Source organism: Enhydra lutris, unplaced genomic scaffold, assembly GCF_002288905.1.
Source record: "Enhydra lutris kenyoni isolate GAN:26980312 unplaced genomic scaffold, ASM228890v2 scaffoldscaffold12, whole genome shotgun sequence".
NCBI lineage: Eukaryota > Metazoa > Chordata > Mammalia > Carnivora > Mustelidae > Enhydra > Enhydra lutris.
In genome coordinates this window covers 17214362-17238895 of record NW_019154096.1, presented here as the reverse complement: position 1 = coordinate 17238895, position 24534 = coordinate 17214362, and the positions used below count along the sequence as shown (strand labels likewise).

Sequence of the window (24534 nt, the reverse complement as noted above, 5' to 3'; positions counted from 1 at the left end):
TTTCATCTTGTTCTAATGCCGCCCTTGGTTAGAAAAGAAGAATTAAGTAATTTGATTAGATATGTTGCACAAGGATGGAGACAACTCTGAAAATGGAAAGGGTGTGGTTTTGATAGTGAGACTGCCCTGGATTTGAAATTACAAGAAGCAGCTACTGTGTGACAAACATAATGATAGATGCCATTTACACTTTATCTAACTTGGTTTTCACAATAACCCTCCTACCTAAGAAGGTAGTATTTTTAAAAATGAAGACTTGATACTCAGCTAAGTGAAGTGACTAGCCTAGATGCCATATTTCTTTTCAGAAGTCAGGAGAAGCAGCTGTGACTCTGCTTCATTTCACAGGGGTCCTGAACTGTAAAGAAACCTGGGTTAGAAGGGACAGGTGATTGCGATGTGTTAAGAGGTCTGTAGAAAAAGGAATTCTACACCCAATATCCCTTTTTAAGGACTGTAATCAGGAAGAAACTATTTTTCTCTGCATGCTATGAAACCTAAACTTATTTTACCAGAGAAGCCCATTGTTACATGTGGTATTTAGGTCCCAGACACATTATTGATTGGATAAATTCTAAGAACTCATCTGAAAAACTAATCATCATTTACGATTCTATTTTTTTAGAAAGTACATCCTATCTTAAATACAACTAGCTTACAGATATTTGGAACATAAGGCATTCATAAATCTGGGATTGCTATATAAAGAAATTTACTTTCAAACTTTAAATTCACAAATCACAAAGTTGATTTCAGATGTATTACTCAGATGCCTGCTTTTATACAATTTTTATTTCATTTCCTGCCTATTTTAAGAAAGGAGGTGCTCACATATTTATTAATTTATGCCTGTGTTTTGGAATCATTGTCTTTATTGTATTTATGCATTTATTTCTCCCAGATCAAACCCTTTATTTCTGAATGATAGCAGCTTTACCAAGATATTAATAAAAAAGATTTGAATAGTGCAAGGTAATTTGTTGTGCTCTATTCTATAGTAGAATTATGAGCAAGCAGGTTGTTAAAAACTTTTTTGTTTTACTTTGTATACTTCATTTAGGCTGGGCTTTTTCATGTAACTGATGTACCAAACCTTGGCATGGCGTCTATAGATTATATAATAATATTTTTACCTAAAAATGTTTTATTTTCCAATAATATTTATTTATTTTCACAATAATAGTGAGAGCCATTGGCTAACCATTTTATAGTCATTACCAACAGGGATGCAGTAAAAATTTTGAAAATCATTTTTGTGTGGTTGAGGGTGGGCAAAGGGCGATAAATTTGAGTTTTTATTTATGCCCTAACACACAGAATTATGTAAATGTGAAGGCTCAATGCCTGCCTACACTCTACATTAAAAGGAATATCTTAATGTTCTTTGAAAGAACTTTTTTAAACAATTGCAAACTTACAGAAAAGTTACAAGTCAAATGTCAAGATCTTCCCCCTCAAAATACATGAGGGCAAGTTGTTTACATGGTTCTCCATTACCCCAAATATATTAATATGTATTTCCTACTAACAGGACATTGACTACATCACTACCACTTACCAAGTCAGGAAATGAATATTACTACATTGCCACCATTTAATCATGAGACCCTATTGAAGTGTTGCTTATTGTCCCAATAATGTCTTTCATGACAAAAGGATCCAGTGCAGAACCATCCAAATCATACATTACATTTAATTATCATGCTTCTTTCAGTTTCTTTCAAACTGGACCAGTTTTTCTGTCTTTTTATTTATTTATTTATTTATTTTTGCATTTATAACCTTGACATTTTTAAACATCATGGTCATTTATTTTGTAGAAGGTCCCTAAATTTGGGTTTGTCTGATGTTTTCTTGAGATGAGATTTAGGATATACATCTTTGGCAGAAATTGATGCTAAGTTCTCATTGCATTCTGTCAAATGGCATATAATTTGATTATGATTTTCACTTTGAACGTTTGATTAGTGTGGTGTCTACCCGCCATCCCTACTGTAAAGTTACTCTTGTTTCCCCTTTGCAATTAACACCTATTTTGTGAGGAAGAGGGGAGTGTCTTGAAACTCTGTAAGTGTATTTCTTATTGGTCTTTCAGTTTATTCATTGATTTATTTATATCAGTATGGACTCATGTTTTCCTTTTTTATTCAGTGCATCAAAATCTGTTGACATTGTTTATTATAAGGTTCCCGTTGTCTCCATTTTGGCCAATGGGAGCACATTCAAGATGGGTTCTAATGTTTTTTTGACAGTATTCTCATCATTCATTGAGTAGTTCTTGCTTTATGGTGTAACAAGATATTTCAGGCTCGTCAGGTACTTTCTGAGCCCCAACCTTGGAACCACTTACTTCTCCAAGGAATGCCGGTTCTTTTGTAAAGGAAATATTTAGAAGACATGGTCTGTGCTTTAGGTCCACTCATTGGTATTAGAGCACTACTGTTGCTTTCCCCAGGCCCTCTCAGTGGACACAGCTACTCTTATGTGCATATAGGGTCTTGTATTTTTTAATCTGTATGTTGGAAACCATGAGTCCACACCAGTGCCTCCAGTTCTAATCCCAACAGTGCAGAGTTCATTCTACACATTTGTTAACTCCTCTTTTTGACAAAGAGAAAATGGTGTTCTGTTACCTTTAATGCATTTTCCTTGATCAGTCTTCCTGAAAGCAACCATTCTATCTCTTCTGTATGGATGCTCTCTTCTCCTTGCTTGAGCTCTGACTCCTCATTCTAGGTTGTCCCTTGCCCCATGTGGAAATTCCTTACCTTGCTGAGGCTTATACAGCCCACATGGGCCTGTTCTTCCTCAAGCTTTAAATTCCCATGCCTGGCTGTCCTTTCCTGAGTCCCATGTGGACACCCCCCCCCCCCCAGCCTGCCTGTGCTCTGACACCCCATGCCCTGTGCCTCTTCTCAGATGTCCTTCTCACTGGGCTCTGCCACACTGTTATGGGTCACTGAATTATGGATGGTGTCCTCACTGCTCTCAAACTCTGACTCCCATGGCTGAGTCACCTAGCCAAATGTGTACACTCTCCTTATCCTTTGGATTCTGATACCTCACACTGGGCAGCCACACCATGTAGATGCTCCTCATTCTGCTTGGGCCTTGACCCCCCACCCTAGGCAACACCTGAGGAGAGATTGACCCATGTCATCCACCTTCCTCAGCCCATTCAGGCTCTAACACCTCGTGCCTGGCAGCTCTCCTACTCACCCTCATCCTGCCTGGCGGTAGCCCCTTGTTCTGGCACACTGCAGCTCCTCCCACAACCCCAGGCACAGATGCCCATCTTTGTGGGCTTCACCTAATGTTCAGTAAGGGAAAGGGGAAGAAGAGCCAAAAGGCTTACTAAAGTATTATCATGAAATTGTGTTCTGAAATGTTTTATTTAGAGGATCACTTTGCTAGCTATTATAATGAAAATCAGAGCAAAAAGTTGAATTTGATGTACAAAAATCATTTTATTAGATTTTTTTATATTAGATAAGTTTACTCATATGCCCTGAATTATCTCCATTGATTAAATACTTTAAGATCAAATGAGAGATCAAGAAACTAAAAGTTCTATGTCTATTCTAGGTGAAAGCATTTATAAACTGTCAGTTTAATATTATTTTATCCAGTCTACTTTCTCATATTTGATTTTGTCATTAACTATGGCACTGGTATATGAGTAGGGTGAACCTTTACATATGTTCTTACGTAAAGCCGAAAAAAAATTGCAAAAAGAAAAAAAATAAAAATGTATAATGACCTTAAATAAACATGTTTATAACTTGATTTTTTTTTTCTGTCTTGTTTAAATAGAGGAGTCTTCATTTTGGCTTCCCTTATATGGCAACATGTGCTGCCGCCTAGTCGCCCAGCCAGCATGTATGGCTGAGGATGCATTTGCAGGATTTCTTAATCAGCAGGTTGGAGGAATTTACATTTCGTACAATTATAGCTGCAATCTAGATTTTAATATACTGGCAGTTGTTTCGCCTTCTGATAATAAGTATTTTTTAAAGTCTTCTTTTAAATGGTAGTTTTCTCCATGTTAGACATAGAATGGGGATTGGGGGGTGAAGGGGCTGAGGGTGAGAAGGTGGGAAGGGGAGGGATCCAGTGCAGTTTTGATGGCTAAGGAGCTACCTCTCCAGGTTCCTCGGCTTCATAACAGCAGGAACAGGATAATTAGCCGCAGAGGACTCCTTGTGGAAGCAGATGAGGACTGTTCCACACCTTTCACAGAAAGGCCTTTCTGGCAAACAGCTTTTGGCACAGTTTTAGGCCTCTGGGCTTCCAAAGCTGCCTCTGTGCCACCTACTCCTGATTTATTTATAACCAGACTTATTTATAGTCAGTAAATAATTAATTATGGCTTCAATGAATCAATAACTTTTTTTTTAAAGATTCCATTAAGAGGAAAGAAAATTTGCGTTCTTAAAGGGTAGTCAACATTTTCTAGTGTTCTGAGAATAGTAAGGGAAAATTATATTTTGAATATTGAGTTATTTTTATAATTTTTTGCGTCATCAGATGGATTGCTGTGGAATTTTAAGCACTAATTTTGAATAGACTAGCTTTTCTAAAACTGCATTGATTTATGATTTTATGTGTGTAAAAGTTATGTGGTAATCATTGCCCCATTTTGCTTAATGTTTTTGAGAATTTCAAACCCTTCTGTGATGTTAACTTCCTCTGATTTTGGACTGTTGACTTACTGTACACTAAATTAATAGGTAACTCTATCACATCTAAATTTTTTTAAATTAATAATTTTATTAATTGAAGTATTTTGTTGAATTTAATGATGATAAATAATGATTAAGGTTAATGGCTTCTTGGATTTTTTTTCAGCAAATGGAAGAAAGCCTAATTAGTTGGAGAAGGTTGTATTGTGTTTTAAGAGGGGGTAAACTCTATTGCTTTTATACTCCAGAAGAAATTGAAGCTAAAGTGGAACCAGCTTTGGTAGTGTCCATTAACAAGGTAAATAAAATGTTATTTTAAAAATAAAGATACAACATTTTGTAAAGTTTGTTCTTTTCTATACAATTCACATTGTTACCATTTTATGGACAAAAGAGAAGGACTGCTAAAATAGATTAGTTCAGGAGTGCCTGGGTGGTTCAGTTGGTTAAGCATCTACTTTCATCTCAGGTCATGATCCCAGGGTCCTGGAATTGAGCACTGAGTAGGGCTCCCTGCTTAGCGGCGAGCCTGCTTCTCTCTCTCCTTCCTGCTTGTGCTCTCTCTCTTTTGCTATCTCTGCCTCACTCTTCCAAATAAATAAGTAAAATCTTAAAAAAAATTAAAATAAAAAGTTAAAAAAAATAGGTCAGTTCATAAAGATAAAGTAATCTTCTTATTTTTCTTCCATAACAGAGCTTATCTGGTAAAGGAAGTACTGTATATTTCCTAAGAAAACATAGTAATTGGAAATCTATACCAGTAAATAGGTTTTAAAACAGAGAATGCAACTTCACATTAATATTTAAATTTTTCATGAATTTAAGAGATTATAAACAAATTTTTAGCTCATGTTACAATGATGCTTTTTGTAGTTAATATTCAAATGATCCCATAAAAAGACATTCCTGAGAATACTTCCTGATTTCTTATGGGATTGATGGGCAGTTGTCTATCCTTGTGTCAAAACAGGAAAGCTTGACCCCTCCCCCTCCACCACACACACGTGCACAAAAGCAAACACACACACACACACACACACACACACATACACTTACCCCATCGTCTTAAATTTTTCTTCATCTGTTATCCAAGCCTTGTGTCCCCCCCCCCCAACCCCTTTTTGGCATTCCTACTCTGGAGTACTTTAATGTCATTTCTAGAGCAGAATATCATGTTTTCTATCCATAGCTTGTATTTAATTGTTTCTGCTTGTTTTACTTTGCTTGCTTTTGGAGTGGTTGAATTGAAGGCTATGGTAAAGTATGAGCCATCACATCTGTTAACTACATGTTCTTTTCTTTTTGTAACTGTACATGTTCTACTTGACTTTAAATTATCTTTTGAAAAAAACATAAAGTTGTATGTCCTGAGAAACATATGTATACTAGTTTGCTAATCTATAAGGATTTGAGTTAATTTATCTGATCTTTTCCAGTAATAACATTTGGTCTGTTTCCATCCTGCTTTTAGAAATGATATTGCTTTTTCTTAAAGGAAATTCTTCAGTGAGACCTTTAAATTAAGTCCACTTAATTTATCTGTTCTGTATATTAGGAAGATTACTGTTACTTTTAAATAATAAATGTTAAAGTTATAACATGATGAATTTATTTAGGGTTAGATAAATAGGTTTATGAAAGTATATTTTTATTATTGAAAAAGTGATATAATTTTTTCATTACTTGCCGATGTTTTGTTTTGTTTATACAGTGTCCACTTTTCCCCACCTTTTGAAAATTTCAGATGTGCAGAAAAGTTGAAAGAATAGAATAATGATTAGTAGTATACTTCTCACCTGGATTTTTCAGCTGTTGCTAATATTTTCCCATATTTGCTTTCTCTTTAAGTAGTTTGAGTTTTTTTTTAGAACCATTTGAAAGTAAGTAGCAAACAGCATAACTTGTTTCTTCCCTAAAATATTTCAACAATGTTTCTCCTAAAAACAAGGACATTTCTTTTATAACCATAATATTATTACCACACTCAAAAAATCTATTGTTGATAAAATAATATCTAATATAAACAGCAAATTATCCCAGTTGTCCCTATAGTGTTCTTTCTAATATTTGTTTATTGTTTGATCCAAGACCCCCATCAGGGACCACAAATTGGCAGCTGGTCACCATGTATTTTGATTGTTTCCTTTTTATCTAAATTGGACCCATCACTCACTGCCTCTTTTTCTTTTTTTGTCTTTTATTATATTGACATTTTAGAAAAGTCCATGCCAGTCCCCATATCTGTTTTTGACTAATTGTTTCACTAGATTCAGGTAGATGTTTTTGACAAGAATTCTGCATAGATGATTCTGTCTAAACTGTTTTTCACTAGGTACTTAGGTAGTAAAAATGGAATTCGCTTACATGTTGCACAATAGAATAAAAATCATCCTGAAACTAATTAAAACATAATCTAATAAAGGATATTTTAAAATTCATTTATTTTATTTGAAAACTCTTTTCAAGGTATTCATTTTACCATATCAGTCCTTTATGGCAGACAGAGCCAGTAAGTCAGCTCTGTTTTATAGGTATGTTATTTCTGTTTTATAAGTGAAAAAACAGACTCACAGATCAGATAGAACTTGTCTAGCTAGTAAGTAAAATTATATGGCTCACTGTTTTTCTATTTCCTCACAGACATACTGCTAGACTAGATCTGGAAGACAAAATTAGACTTTTTCCTATCTCCGTACCCACTTTGAATAAGTTTTGAAAGTAAGAAGTATCTCTGAAATGAGGTTGTGAGCCTGAAGCCACAGTTTCAACCTCAAGGCAATGATGTAGATATGTGTTGAATCTTTAGCATTTAAATTTAAGAGGACAGTTAGAGTGGAACCCCACTGTTACTGTAGCCAGGGTATCTGTATTTTCTTGTCTGATGACAAGGGTGTAATTCCAGAAAAGCAGTTAACAGTGTTTACATGGCCCGGCTGAATTGACCTTTTTTCAGTTGACTCATTTTTCCTTGTGGTAATAAAAGCTGATGGCCTGGTGACTGATGCGATTTGGTAGTCAATCAGCTCCATTATTAAGATGACTGAAATCACCATACTTAGAAATCCTAGTGGTGGTTTCACAATTGACCATTACAAATTCACAGGAAAATGATTAATCTAGTAATTTGTATAGACTTGACCTTAGACTTGGGGACAACGTGGGCTGTATTTGACCCTGAGGACTGATGACATATATTGTCATTGTGCATGACTTTTGTCTCAAGTACAAAAGAGGATTTTAAGATTACACCATGAAATAAGGGTTAGGTTGAGAAGGTTAATAGAATTTAGTTGCTGATCTCAAAGATTGAACTGATACCAAGGTGTTCCATTCTCTAGTGTTGTGATGTTGCTATCTTCATTTTCTCTGGGGCTGATTCCTGCTCTCTCTCTCTAGCAGCACTCCTGTTGGCAGTTCCTACTCCCACTTCTGGTTTCCCTTGAACCCTTCCATTCACCTGAAAACTGTTCTTTAGCAACAAACACCCTGGTTTCCTTATTTAAATATGACTATTTCTATCAAGAAGTCTATTTGTTTCTTCTGTAAGCCCGACTGCTATGTAGTTATATCTTCTATTAAAGTCATTTTTACTTATTTTTTCTCAACTTAGCCAATGATTCAGATTTATGGAGAAGTTGAAACAATACTAGAGGGACACTCATGCCACCTGGATTCAGCAGTTACTCTTGCTGTCCAGTTTGCTTTATCTCTAGGTGTTCTTCTTGGGGGGAGTTGAAGCTCTTTGTATTTTGTTTTTAATTTGTTTTATGATGGTATAGCTTACATAAAATAAAATTTACCAATTGTAAGTGTACAATTTGGTAACTTCGACAAATAATATACGGTTGTGTAATCATTACTACAAGCTTTGAATTATAGGTTTTTTAAGCATTTCTGTGAGAACATTTAAGTTCTATTCTCTTCACAAATTTCAATTATACAGTAGAGTCATCAACAATAGTCATTTTCAGACCTTATTTCTCTTATAGCTGTCAGTCTATAAAGCCTCTTACCTACATTTTTTGCTGACCCATTTGAGTATGTCTCCAACATTGACACTTCATCCCTGAATATTTCAGCATGCAACTATAAAAAATAGGAAACTCTAAAATGAAAGTGTGTGAGTGTGTTTGTGTGTGTAAATGAAATTACAGTACCATTATCACAGCTAACCAAATGAACAGTAATTATCATCTAATAACCATCTAATATCATCTAATATCATCTAATAATCATCTAATAACCCAGTCCATATTCACATTTCCCCATTTTCCCTAAGATGTCCTTTTAAAAGCTTTTGCTTTCAATCTAGGAATGTTCAAGGATTATGCATTCTTAAACTGTAAATTAGGTCTAGAGGCTTGATTAGATTCATTCTAAACACTATTTACAAGCATGTTTCATGCATGATGACAAATACTTTATAGGGCATTCTGTTCAGGGGCACATGATGTCAGGTTGTCTCATTATTGCCAATGTCATATTTAATGACTTGGTTAAGGTAGTGCCCCCAACTCTCTCCAGCATAAAGGTAAGTTTTCCTCTTTACTATTAGCAGGTAGTCAGGGAGGTGATAGTTTGGCACTGTGTGAATATCTTTGTCGTCCAATAGTCTTTCACATAATGGTTTTAGTGACCTGATTGCCCTTGTCTGAATTGCTTATTACACTGGAGATTGCATATGTTATTCTCATAATATCCCTCATTCTACATGTGTTAGCTGGCATTCTTTTGTAAAGGACTTTTTTTCATCAAGTAGGAATGAATCCCAGTCCCTCCTGAAAAGGCAGGATGAAAGCTTACTGTTTTAATTACCAGTTTTCAGAGTAAGGAGTTGGTATTACATACTGGTCTTACACTGATATTGGCAGTAGGTATTGGAGCAGTATTACTTTCTCCAGAAGAAGCAAATGAGTGTTGTGTCTGTTCTGTTCTTCCCGTATTAATGATAAACTCATAGATTTTCATTTATTCAATGTTTTAAATTACTTGGTTTTTAAATATAAGGTAGATGTTTTTCATTGTTTGGCTTACTTTGGAAATTTCTAAGGATACATGTATTAGTATATTCTCAAATAAACAAGATCTTTGATAAATGCCAACTTGGTATTTTCTGATCTGTAGAGCTGGTAAGCACCATATAAAACTTAAAGAATAGTGGTTTTGTTTCAGTTTTTAGTATATTTTCGATCTTGGGTCTCTAAGATCTTTTTATGCTTAATAATGTTAAATATTAAAGAACAAATCAGAATTTTTTTCTTTTGGTTGTCTTCTCTCATGATTTAGATAGAAAATAATAATTTTGTTTAATGCCACTTTAAAAATTACGTAAAAACATACATTTTGCAGTTGCTAAGGTATATAAATAATAGTTTCTTTATTTTGATCACAGGATCTGTTCTCTAACTATAATTTTTGTTCTTCTAAATGGCATTTCCTATAAAGCTAAGTCAGTTTATTAATTTTCATAGGGAGCCATCTGTGGAAAGAGTCACATTAAGGAAAGAAAAGCCTAAGCTATTCCCCTCCTCTTTTCAATCCAAATTTGAAAGGATGGTTTACTTCAAAGTGATTGCTTCAACTTCAAAAAAACTTCCCTATTAATGTTCTTGAGCAAGACATTCCCAATCAGGGGTATTTAACAGAGCCACTATAGAATCTTCTATACATTGCAGAAAGCATTTTATTAGCTAAAGTTTTATCCATTGCCAGTGGGGTGGGGAGTGGGATGGAAAAGTGGTGTGGGTTTTTGCGATCAAAAGTCTTTTCTTGCTTTAAATACTATATATCACTTTAATAACTAGTAAAAGTTATGCTAAACAAATCTGTATCACTACTTGGTATTATAGACTTTTGTTAAATTATCTTGAAACTGCTTTTAGCCATTATGTTTGTCATGGACCCTAGCAAGCAAGATTATTATGAAGCACATGGGATTTTTTTTTCTGATTATGTTAGTCCTTTAATGTCCCAGTCCTACCAATGATTTAGATTGTCCTTTATTAAATATAGCAAAAATAATTATTTAAACAAGTCTTTTCCTTTAGGAGTTTACATCTGATTTAATTGATATAATTTGAAAAGAATTATGTCTCACTAATACTAATCCTTCCTAAAGCTTGGTTTAATTTATGGTTATGGTTTACGTATTTCAAACATTCCTTGCCATATATTGTGAAGGTATACTTTCTTTGTCATTAGAGTATATATAAGGTCTAAAGCTAGTTTTTGGCCAGCAAAATTTTGTTTTCATTCCTGATTAACAAGACTTTAGACCAACCACCTTTCAAATAACTCATTTATTCTTACAACATGTTTATGAGGAAACTGTGAGTTAAATAGTGCTATCTCTGCCTTATAGGCAGGAAAGCAGGTGCTTAGTTTTTTGTACTTGTATTTTATTTTCAATTTTTGAGGGGAAATTTAAATATAATCTATATAGAGAAGGGTAGAAATAAACCTATCTCTGCCCTCACACATTGCCCCCACCATAGAATTATTTTGAGGCAAATCCTGGAGACTATATGATTTTACTTGTAAATTTAACAATTATACTTTAGAAAAATATATAGTCATATATATATTTTTTCAATATATCTTCAAGAATTCAGTGTTCAGATTTCCCAGTCTTGTAATTTTTAGATTAGTTTTTGAATCAGGATTTTGAAATAAGGGTTTATATTGCAGTTAATTGATTTGGTCTCTTAAATCTCTAAATCTGTTGGAGTGCTCTAGCATTCTCATGTTCTCTCTCTGTCTCTCATACACACACACACATATACACACACACACACTCTCTCTCTCTCTTTCACACACAATTTGTTGAAGAAATTGGGTCATTTATCCTACAGAGTTTTCCATAGTCTGGATTTTGTTACCTGCATCTTTGAGTTGTCTTTTTCCTTTTCCCTTCTGTTTTTGGCTAAGATTTCGGTTGGTTGGTTAGTAACAATATGTCTTAGGAAATACTGTGTACTTTGTTGGGAGGTATTTAAAGATTTTTTTTTTTTTTTTTGAGAGAGAGAGAGAGAGTCTGAAGCAGAATCTGCACTGAGTGTGGAGCCTGACATGGGGCTGATCTCACAACCACAAGATCATGACCTGAGCAGATACCGAGAGTCTGATGCTTAACCAGCAGAACCAGCCAGACAGCCCATATTGGGAAACATTTAATATGTCTGAGTCTTCTAGTCATATTAACATTCACATATGAGCATTGTTTAGATCCTTTATTTCATTAGGGATTGCAAACTGGTGATATTTTAATATTCTTCATTTATTAGCTGGGAAATTTCTACTTTGTCACCTATTGGGTTGAGGTACAATTCTTATAGGAAACACAGAATAAAAACTTTAAATAGTTACCAAAATAGTGAGGTGGTTCCCTTGGCATCCTTCAAAAGTGACAAGTGAGTTCATTTTAAATATCATTCTGAATTAATAGATTTAAAGACTTCATAGTCTTCAAATTCATGTAGACTTCATGCATCAATCCATTATCATTGTTATTGATGTTCAGATGGTCCCATCTTTGGCTACTGAAAGCCTCTTCAGTTTGACTTTTTTTTTTTTTTTAAGATTTTGTTTATTTATTTGACAGAGAGAGAGAGAGAGATCACAAGTAGGCAGAGAGACAGCAGAGAGCGAGGGGGAAGCAGGCTCCCTGCTGGGCAGAGAGCCGGATGTGGGGCTCGATCCCAGGATTCTGAGATCACGACCTGAGCTGAAGGCAGAGGCTTAACCCACTGAGCCACCCAGGTGCCCCTCAGTTTGACTTTTGAGACCTTTTGATACAACCCTAATAATCTTTGATTTCTGATGGAAGAATATGTTCTGGTGTTATCTTGTATATTTCCTCGCCCAAGCTAAAATCAGCCATCTCTGTAAAGAGCTCTGATTCCTTTTAGCAGTAAAGAGTATTTAGAAACCATAATCTGGGTACATAGTAGACTTTTTAAAGATCATGTAGTCAAAAGGTAAGGTGAGAAATGGTTTGTAAATCTAGTTCTGACTTAGTAATTTCCCAGTATCACAGAAATCGACAGGTTGAAGTACAGTTTTAATTAAAAATAATGAACAACCAACCTAAAAGAAACTTTCCTTTAATTTCAGAGTTAACTGTATTTTGTCATAAAATTGACTTCTTAGATTTATTGACTTCACTTGGCCTTCTCTGAGTACCCACCATCTCATGCAGAGGAAAGTTGCAGTTCCGTATATGGTGACTGACAAAAGAGATCCAGCCAAGGATTAAAATTTCACAGTGAATAGCCCAAAATCTATCCACAAAGCAATGAAAGTTGACTGTAAAACCTTCCAAATAAACTAAATGGTTTGGGCAGAAAACTCTGCTTTGGATAGAAAACTGATTTCAGAAAATCAGTGTCCTTATCTATAAAGAGTAGGATTAGGATCATCTGTGGGATCTAACTCTGTCAACCTGAAACTGTCGTTATCTGAGTTGTTTTTCTCCTATCTCATTCATTTATTCTCCAAATATATTTCAAACACAGTGAGTGACAGACAATATTTTAGGCGGTAGAAAGAGTGGGAGCAAAAATACCTAAGCTGCTTGCTTTCATACCCTAAAAGGCACCTTGTGTTTTCTAATCCATTCCTCCTTTGAGAAGTGCAGTTTTAAGCACTCTTATTGGTACTTTGTCCACAACGAAAAACAACTTTCATAGACTTTCTGACATTATCAGAAAGTTAATTTGTTTAATGACTTTTTCTTTGACATGCAGTTTTTTGGTTGAAAAATTCCCATTAGTTAAATTATTTTGGGTGATAAAATATAGTAAGTTAATTCAAATGATCTATTTTGTGTTTCATTTGCACCTTTTAAAAGCTTCTCATGTTTTAAAAATTTAGTGGTATTTATGGTTCTCAGAGTTAATGGAGTGTATAATGTATAGTATTTTTATATTATTGCATTATATTCTCTTAGAAGGATATAAATGATCCAGTTCATCAGATTTTCTACATAGCTATTTTCATTTGAAATGATATCTTGGTGTTATTAAAAATATACACATTCATCTATAAAAATCACTTTCCTTATTTAAAAGTTAAATTCATTTTAATCCTATATACAAAAGGTAGTCAGAAATTTATATTAAGATAGACTAGGATAGAAGGAAGCACAATTTCAACAACAAGAATACTTCATATTTCATTGTTTTTTTTTAAATACTAATACCAATAGTGTGTTCTCTTGCCCTCCTCCCCCACTGAGTCAACCTTCAATAAATCTTATTGAGAGCATATTAAAGATTCTTCCTAGAGCTTAAGTCATTCTCTGCTGGTGCAATAAGCTTTCTATTTAAAGAGATGGATTATATGCATTTTCATGCCATTTAGGACACCATTTTGTTTTTATATTGTATAAATAATTACTTAAGAGTTCATTCACAAAGTTTATTACCATGGCACAGGATTGTAAAAAGACCCTGTTCTTTCAAATTACAGTGTTGACCATAAGTCCATTATAACCCTCTGAAGACACTCACATTCCCACATTTTAAAATTGACAGGGCAGGCTGTCTCTAAGATGGTTACTAAATCCTCACCTTTTGTGATACTCCAGACTTTCAAAGTTATGTTGCCACTTCATGCAGCATACATTTTTTTTCTCACGTGATTCTTGAATAAGAATTCCTTCCTTCAGGAAAGAACTTCTGTAGTACACAGTAGCCCCTTCCTATCTGCAGGGCATATGTTCCAAGACCCCAGTGGATGCTTGATACTGTGGATAGAACCGAACCCTGTCTATACTGTTTTTTCCTATACATACAGAGCTCTGATAAAGTTTAACTTATCCGTTAGGCACAGTAAGAGATTAACAACAGTAACTAAGAGTAGAATAGAATAATGCTAACAATATACATAATAAAGGTTATGTGAATATAGTCTTTCAGTCTCTCACAGTACCTTGTACTGTGCTCACCCTTCTTGTGATGATATGAGATGATAAAATGCCTGTGTGCTGAGATGAAGTGAGGGGATTGACACAGGCACTGTGATGTGGCGTTAGGCTACTACTGACCTTCGGACCGTATGTCAGGAGGAGGATCATCTGCTTCTTGCCTGCAGTTGACTGGGGACAACTGAAACTGCAGGCAGCAACAAACTGAGGATGGGGGAGCTGGTGTATCAGGGATTCACCTCCCCGTATTTACCCGCTCTTCAGGGAATGTACAGTGTTTCTTGGTTAACTCTTTGCTACTCCTGTAATGTCCACATAGACATCATTGTATGTGTATGTTGGTTTTGGGATGTGACTATACATAGAATCTCTCTTCACTCAAGACTGCAAGAAGTGAGGAATTTCTTCTCACTCCTAATCAGCTTTTGTAGCTGCCAGCTAAATATTCTTCTGCACACACTACTGTAGGTTTAAGCATATGAGTCTAGAACTGTTAACCACCTGGTACAGGAGCAGTTAGCCACCAGTGGCTGTTAACCACCTAAAATGTGCCTGGTCCAAATATGATGTGCTGTGTCAGAGACAGACTAGATTTTGGAGACTTAGTATGAAAAAGAATGTAAAATATCTCAAAAATGTTTTTTGCTCACATGTTAGAATAATATTTTGGATGTGTTGGGTTACATAAAAACACATTTTAAAATAATGTAATTAATAAATGCAAAATGATTTTCACCAGTTTCATTTTACCTTCTTAACGTAGTTACTAGAAACTCTTAAAATTACCTATGTGGTTCACATATTTCTAATGGACAGCACTGCTCTAGAACATTATCAGTCATTATCCAAGCAGCCAAAATCCTTACTGTTGCATCAATAGATAGTTTTATTTCAGACTTCTTTCCCCAAAACTTGGAAACTGCATGTAGATGCTAGTTGTCATGTGGCGTGGTGGTGCTTGAATGACTTGGGAACAAGACTTTTCTACATATAGACAGGAGAAGAACCACAACGTCATACCTAGTACCACACAGAAAAAGTTTAAACTACCAACATGAAGGAAACCATTGCCTTTGTTGCTGTTGGTTGCATTCAGCGTTTAAAAAAATAATTGGTACCATCAGGAAGGTTATAGTACTTCATGGATCTTTAGCTATGAGCTTTGTAAATGAATGTTACATATGAAATAAATGTTAATGGCGAAAGCCTGCTTTGCTGCAGTAAACACTAAGTTATGGTTTTGCTGCTTTAAGTGATAACACTGTGTATAATGCCTGAATATTAGAATAACAAACATACTTTACTGATTCTTTTATTTTATTACTGTTGGAAATGTAGTTAACATAATTCACATTACAGTTATAACATGCTGTACTTGTTTTATTGCAAATTTTAAGATGTATATAAAAGACAGCAAACTCCTACTTAAACAGATCAAAACTGGTTATGTTTTAATCTCATGTAATTTAAGTTCTCTATGTAGCATACTTTGAAACATTACCCAGTATTTTTCATAAAAAGCAATTTTTTATAGGTTTGAGTCTGAATATTGAAAGTTCTCAAAATTACATATTTTAAGGGATCAGCGACAAGATTTATAATTGCATCTGGTGTAAGTAGAGTAGCTAAGCACTAAAACATTTATTTGAATATTACAAAAATATTCTCTTGTAAAATACCAATTTTGTCCTAATTTTTAGGAAACCAGAATTAGGGCAATGGATAAGGATACCAAGAAAAAAATTCATAATTTCTCTGTCATCAACCCTGTTGCTGGACAGGCTGTAACTCATATCTTTGTAGCAGACAATAGAGAAGATCTTCAGAAATGGATGGAAGCTTTCTGGCAACATTTCTTTGATCTTAGTAAGTTGGTGTTTGGATTTATTAATATATTCATGAAGCATGAAAATATGCACAAAGCAATCTAAATATTAAAATTATAATCCTTTGGTTTGTATCAAGATTTTTTTTATGCTCTTGAATAAAATGACAGTATATCATCAGTGCATTGATGCCTTTTTCTCTCAACCTTTTCCCAGTGCTGACTTACTGTAGCTTATTATACCTTTGAATACCTGTTATTTTTAAGTTTCTCTGTCCCTAAAACAATTAGGCCACATTTTTTTCAAAATATTGGGTTTTAACTGGTTAAGGCAGTGTGTTTGATCAAAGGGATAAGAAGCCATTTGAGTAGTAAAAACTTCTGTAGGTTAGTGATGATCCTAAAATTTGAAATGTTCAGGAGACTCGTGTAACCTTCTGTTAACTCCAGATTCATTATATCATCTTAGACATCATCCAAAGATTTTTTTTAAAACTGTACATATGGTTTTTCAGTTTCAGTAATACAGCCTATGATTATAAAAACAATGTGATAGTAATATAATAGAGTTCTACTATGTAAAATATGTGAGGTTCTAATATTCTCAATTTAAGGAGGAATTTTATCAACAAGAAAATAATGAAGTCATATATTGAAAATGTAGATTATTGATAACAGCTATTTCTAGTCAAACTAAGCCTATTCTTAGATTCAACCAGTATTTTATGTCTTCAGAATGCTTTTTTATAAAGAATTAAGAAAGATAGGCATTTTCTAATGATAGAAAGTTGTTTCTGCAACCCCTAGAAGAAATTTTAGGACTTCTTAAGATCTGTTTTGGGAACTTTATAAAAGAATTAATACCTGCTGTCCTCAGATTAATTTTTATAAGCCTACTGTGGTCTGTGGCCTGGTTATTATAGTGATGGTTGGGGTGGGGACAAAGAAGGGAACTAAATGTATTGATTACCTTCCACATACCATATGGCTTGCTTTATTTCTCACAACAGCCCAGCAAGCAGAAATGATTTCCCTCTCCTCTAAAGTTGAGAAAATTGAGGCCTGAAGAGATTGCTGGTTTACTGCAGGAATCCAGAGGACTCCCTCTATAGCCTTCTGGAATTCTTTAGGACTTGTTTTCCTTAAGTACTATTCCTAGGCACTGAATAGATGTTTAAATATTTGTTCCATGCTTATCAGCATGCAGTACGTTTTTGTTTTTTTTTTTTTAATTTCAGCTGATCTTAGACATGTAACTTAAAAGACAAAAACTTCCTTTCCTTTGCTGATCACATCTGAAATTTTAACTGCTTTCTCAAAAATGCTCTGCTCTAGAGAGTCTTACAAAGACTGTATTATTTTTAGGAGTGATTCTGCTATTTTACACTTTTTATGTGTATAAAAACAGGAATGAGGGGTGAAAGGAGGTAAAAATGCAGACTATTATGGTCTGGATATCAACTGCTAAATGGTCTCATGTTTTTATTCGCCAGATTAGGTAAAATAATTCATCATGCTAAAATGGGGAATTTGGAGGGATACAAATCTTGTGATATTACTGTCAAAATAAGAAAGTGATGACAACTAGGTTCTTACATCTGGCTACTTCTTTAGTATTTAATGATTTGTGGATAAAATCTTTAGTATTTAATGATTTGTGGATAAAATTTGCCAATCTATGTGATCTTTAAAGTATAAATTCTATTAGACTTACACTTTAGAATTCATTGTATATGATGATATGAAGCAAAGACAGAAATGTTTATATCCTAAAGACTGACTTATAAGTGGTAAGTGGTAAGTGTAGCCTCTTGTAATCTTAGATGAAATCTGATGTGTAGAACAAAGTAGAGCATAGATATTTAGGGCAGAATAAACTAAGAGCAATTTAATATTTAATTTCAATTACTTAACTCTGATTAAGAGTAGAAAATCAGGAGAATGAGAAAATTAAAAACCATGAGAAAACATTAATGGCACTAGGTCTGTTTGGCCTGCCGAAAGACAACCTGAAGAGTGAAGGCTGGAGGCAAGGGGGATGTCATAGGTAATTTTTAATATTTGAGAGCTAATAAACATGTAAAAGAGTAATAACACTTGTTTTGGATGATCAAAAAGGTAGAGCTAGAATGGTGGGTCAAAGATAAATTTTTTCAAGTATTTAATAATATAAATATTGAGTTACATTAGCAGCTTAGGATAACAGATCATTTTGACTGGGAACGTTACAGCAAATATTATCGTGGTAAACATCTTTAGGATACAGATTTTATGTGAATACAACATAGCTGTTTAATATTTCATATTGGTTAGCATGTTGAATCAGGTATAACTGTGCATACTAATTTAGTCACTGATAAAACAAATGTTCCCATTGTAAAATTCACCAGTGAACATACTGCACTTGTACCTCTGACTTCAGTAACGCATGGGATAGTATGGCTTTATAGTCCAGTCTTCAGCATGATTAGTATTCTGCTACCCATTTAACAAAGAAAAGCTTTTATCTATCAATAAAGAGAAAATGCTATACTTTATAATTTGCCTAAGATTTGATGGAGAAATGTTTGCTCGTTCAAAGTATTTCATTATTTTTCTATTAAATAAGACCTTATTTTTTTCTGCCCCCAAGAAGGAAAAGCTGGCTTTTATATATTTATCTAAAAAAGGAAGTGGAGGGGAGGAATAAGTTATCAGATCTCAGATCCTACTAGATTTAAATTCTGCAGAGCAACCTTTGAAGCCTCAAACTCAAGATTTCATTCCCTTTATGAGATGCTATGTGGGCTATTTTGAAATTTTTACCATATTCTATACTTAGCATTGTAATAAAACATACTAAAAGGTTTTTTATGTTTCTTAGCTATTTAAGGTGATGGATTTAAAATTTATGCATATTACCATATAACCATGGCTATGTATTAGATTTAAAACAACAAAAATGAATAGATAATTTGACCAAACACGAAATGTCTTTTATTTTTAAACTATGGAAAATAACTAAATTGGATATTGAGTATGGAGACTGAGACTATAATAAAAGGAGGAAAAATATACATCATAAATCATTCCCAAAAGGCACATGTGTATTACATTTATTTTTCTACAGATGTAAGATAGAGTATAAGAACAGTGAAGCTCAATAACCTACTTTATAACATGAATATAGAGACACATAGTCTCTGGTACAGTTGTTATCCAGCATGCAGGCGTGCAATAAACATGGAATGGCTGAAGTTTATATCCACTCAGAAGATATAAGCCTGAGCGTTTGAAGATGAAAATAGTAAAACATAATTAAAAGAAAAATTAATGTTGTTCATACTCTTAAATTTTAACTTAAAAATTGAAACAGCTTAAAGAGTATTTTTTATTTCAAATGACTAATGGCTTTATTTAAAGTGTCCTTGCTAAAATAAATTAGATCCAGTTAGAATTTTGACTGATGTGTCTTTATTATAATAGGCTCTTACATACCTTTTACTTGAATGAAGATGCAGCATTTTTCTAGAGTTATATGAATTTCAAAAAGCATAATCATTAGAAGAAATAATTCTTAAATAAACAATTCTTGTATTTAATCAGAATTTTCAAAGTTAACACCATTTTTGAGAAGCACTGTATCCTTCTAGATAATTATTTCAGTTGATTTTTACCTTTCAACTGTCTTAAGAACTGGGTATTTTTATTTAATATTTAAAAGAAGAGAACTTTTTGCCATGAATAGAAATTTCAGTTACTAGACCATTTAGTGAAATAGTATAGTATTTAATAGCCTAGAGATCTTAGCTTTTTATATCTGTGCACAGAACTTTATTTTTCAAATAGATTACTCTAGTGCTTAGACTTGGACTTCAAAATTACGGGTAGTACTAGGTTTTTGTGGTTTCCTTAAGGCAATGCTTTATAGATTCCCTCTTATTTTTCACAGCAAAAAATATGTTGATATCTACTGAAAATGAAGTATATGTCTTCACATTTATGTTTTAAACTAGCCTGCCTTTTTCTGTCTTTCTTAGGCCAATGGAAGCATTGTTGTGAAGAACTTATGAAAATTGAGATTATGTCACCACGGAAACCACCTTTGTTCTTGACAAAAGAGGCGACCTCAGTCTACCATGATATGAGTAAGTGGGGTTTTTCTTTTCTAAGCTGCAGGGTAACAAAAACAACATTGTCCATACTCAAGCAGCTTATTCTATTGACATTAAAATGCTAAAATTTTCAAGGCACAGTCAAAATGAATGAAAAAAGACTATGATTATAGACTAAGGAACTCATGTTTAATAGATGAATTAATACAAAATTAATGAATACACATTTTTCATAGTTTGAATGCTTAAGATCAAACAAAAATGTTAAAGCTTCAAAATGAATAAGGCTGCACTGAAAATAAATATTAGCTGAGTAGCTGATGAAAATTCTGAAAATGTAAACTTGCAGATTCTAAAATATAATCATGTTCTCTAATTTTTTCTGTGTTTTATTAAATTTGTTTTAAAGTAATGTTGATAAATGAATATTAATAAATGGAAGCTTTCATCTCAGGTCAAAAAATTGGTTAAGTTTAATACTTTGGAAAATTTTAACTTTATAGACTCATTAATTAATATTCCATTTTCCCACACTTTGAAGGGTATTTATTTCTCTGTGGGATTGCCTGAACGAACAGTGCTGTGAACACACACAGGTCAACAATAAATTATATCCTATTTTTGCCACCAATATATACTTTACACACACTTTAAAATGTTAGATTAAAAATGATACAACCAGTGATTCATTTAATGCCAGTGATTCATTTAACAGATGTTTATCTCTGTTCTCTTATTTTGTCCCAAGGAAAAATTCATCCAGCATCCTTATCACCAAACTGGTATCAGGGCTTCACTCTGTTTCCTTGGGTTTCTGGTTTTGGAATTTTTTCCTATTAACAGAGACTTTGCTAGTCTAAAGGAAAGGATGTTAATCCAGTTACACTTGTCCAAGTTTACATATCAGGCTTTTATAAAAAGGGGATCTCCTCTTACCTAGAAGTCAGAATAAATTTTAAATCTAAGAAAAGTTATTTAATAAATATTTAACCTATAGAATTGAAAAAGTTATGATGTGTCTACACTCCTTTGAAAACTGGCTTATACTCATTTATTTAGGAATGTATTTATGTGTGTGTGTGCGTGTGTGCGTGCGTGCGTGTGTCTGTGTAGGAAGTGCACAGTGAATGATCTTTTTTTTTTGGTTCTGTTGGTAGGGTTATTTTTAAACTCAAACTAGTTGCTTATCCATTGTGTTTTCGATGACCATTATAGATACTGATTTAGAAAACAATAACTCAAAGTGTACACAGCTTTTGAATTTTTCCCCCATGTACTTTTTCTCAAAATTGTTACAGGCATTGATTCACCTGTAAAACTTGAAAGTTTAACTGATACAATACAAAAAAAACTTGAAGAGACAAACGGACAGTTTCTTATTGGTCAGCATGAAAACTCCTCACCACCTCTTTGGGCCAGCCTCTTTGATGGTAATCATCAAGTGGTTATCCAGAAAAAGGTATTATCTCCTGCAAGTAACCAGCTACATGATGGGAAAGGGAAAAAAAGACGTGCTCCCCTTCCTCCTTCTGATAAAGCTCCATTCAGCTTAAAAACACAGAGTAACCCAGATCAATTGGTTAAGGACAACTGGGAAAAAACAAGTGTATCTTGGACCTCGCCTTTGGATACCAAATTATCAACCCTAATGCATCACTTACAGAAACCGATGGCTGCTCCTCGAAAACTCCTTCCTGCCAGGAAAAATAATTTAAATGATGATAGTGAACACATAGACACTAAAACCAATTTTGAAGCCAAGCCAGTGCCAGCTCCAAGGCAGAAATCTATCAAAGACATTTTGGACCCTAGATCATGGTTGCAGGCACAAGGATAGAAAACTCTTAATGTATAAAGCATTTAACAAAATCTATACCGTTAGGCTTAATTCAAAAGCACTAGAGATATAGTAATATGTAATTATGTTGGTAAATATGATAGTGACTTACATCAATAATTAATAAGCTATGAGGCCTAAAAAATGCTTTATAATGAAGAATTGGATTTCTCTTTTACTTCTGATCTTTGGAATATAAGTGATTTCCCTGGTAGAGTACAAGAGGCAGTTTCAGACAATATCCTAATTGTTTGAAGGGTTAATTTATTCCTAAATTAGTGCCAGCAGTGAGCAAGCACTAGGCAGAAGAAGGCATTAAAATTTCTTTGGGGAGAGACTGTCTAGTAATTTAAAATGTGTTAAATATGAGCCATATTCTCATTGTGAGAGTTTTAATACTAATGGAATGTTTCAAAAGTTTTATTCAAACCACAAATTATAGAATCCACCCAAGAAAATTTCTTCTTAGCATTCTGGAATTCTCATCTAATGGTTCACTGACTCTCATCTATTGTTTAACTCACTAGTTAACTCACTGACCTTTCAAATTCCTGGGGTAAATTTTGGAATATTAAATTCTTCATCTTTAAAGGGAATTCATAATGTGTTATTCAAAGTTGTTTCCTTGATGAGCCCTGAAATCCTGTTGACATTAACTCTCATAAGTGAAGCATAGCATTTATTAGTTTAGAGAAAAGGTAAATGAAATGTTCTCTATTTCCACTTTTCTATGCATGGTGCTAATTTCCATTATGACATTGGAATTTGGGGAAGTGAGTAGCTGATTAACACCTTAAAATTCATTTAATACTTATTTAAAAAGCAGATGGCTGATTCAAAAATATCAGAAAAGTTGGCCATGATAATAATTTTCAGAATTAATCCTTTTAAAACATTTTAATTAAATTTCCTTTTTCTAGTAAGGGTTGATGTCTGCTATTGATATTATTCATTAAAAGTCATATTCTTACAACAATGACATCGGAATCATTTCCATAGGAGGTAATTTCCATAGCAACTAATCATTGTGACCCAAACAGGATTATGAAATCAAGTGAGGAATAAATAGCGAGAGGATGAATACCTTAAAGGAACAAAAAAATCCTTTTTTTAAATAATAATGCTTCTTGTAAACAAGAGCTGAACAGTTTTAAAAATCAAATCAGAATTTCCAAATAAAACAGTTTCCATAAGGTGTCAGCAACAGCTCAAAAAATCTGAAATCACACTGAACCCTAAATGTCATTGCAAGAAATAAAAATATAAGAATTAAATTACTGCCCTGTGTATAATCTCTAGAGATCTTTTTAAAGCTCATGAGAACTCTATTTGGATCAGAACTACATTATTACAAAGTAAAATGAACACTTGACAAAAAAGTAACATTAAACGGAGCCTTTCATTATTTTTAGATAGCAGTCTTTCTTCATTTATATAGAATGATGTAACTGCCAGGTTACTTTTGTGTTTGCCGGGGACTCTCGTAAGAATTGCAATTCGGGGGAGTAATGATACAAAAGGTCTCTTGTGACCGTCGACACCATGATAGACATAGTATTTGATGAGAAGGAAGCCCCACATGCCTGCCTTTAGAGGACTGTAGAGACAATCACATGCACGAAAACCTGCAAAGGTACGATTAATTTGTTTTTTTCTAACGAGAAGACGCTCATAAATTCTGTTTTGGTTGCCAGTTCAGTAAATGACAATATTAAAATCTACGGGCTATTATTGTTTGAATTTTTGTTTATTTTTTAAACCTCAACTGCTGTTTTTGACGCATTTGTGACTGTCATTGCCACTAAATTATTGAGCTAGAAGATGCTGCAGGCAAAATTGTTTCTGAAACTGTCATCTAAGCATTTTTTTTTTTTTTTAGTCGAAGCCTTCCTTACAACAACCAGTGTTAAAACTTCCAAATTATATTCTTGTCATTTCCTCATGCATATTATATCAAGAAGGATTTAAGGTGTACTGGAAATAGAATTTATTCATAGAGAAGCTACCTAGCATTTGTGCCCTCAGTGGGACACTGAAACAAAGCTGAGGCCCTTCCTCCTAGAAATATTTATGTGAAGCCTGACCAAGGACCATAGTTATTCAGGCTATTTCTGGGGGCCTACCTTCCTGTATGCTACAGAGCCTTTGGGAGCAGGCTGAAGGCTTCAGCT

The 24534-nt window shown here is 33.9% G+C and overlaps 1 protein-coding gene across 1 annotated transcript in view; it reads left to right on the top strand.

The window, feature by feature from the left end:
• The window catches only part of LOC111145182 (rhotekin 2), a 72743-nt gene extending 48555 nt beyond the window's left edge, over positions 1-24188 (top strand). The window contains exons 8-12 of the mRNA XM_022499899.1: positions 3814-3920; positions 4849-4980; positions 16308-16473; positions 20452-20559; positions 21825-24188. Coding sequence (XP_022355607.1) covers positions 3814-3920; positions 4849-4980; positions 16308-16473; positions 20452-20559; positions 21825-22363 — 1052 coding nt within the window. The 3' untranslated portion in view covers positions 22364-24188. The remainder of the gene's footprint in view (positions 1-3813; positions 3921-4848; positions 4981-16307; positions 16474-20451; positions 20560-21824) is intronic.
• The last annotated feature ends 346 nt before the right edge of the window (positions 24189-24534 follow it).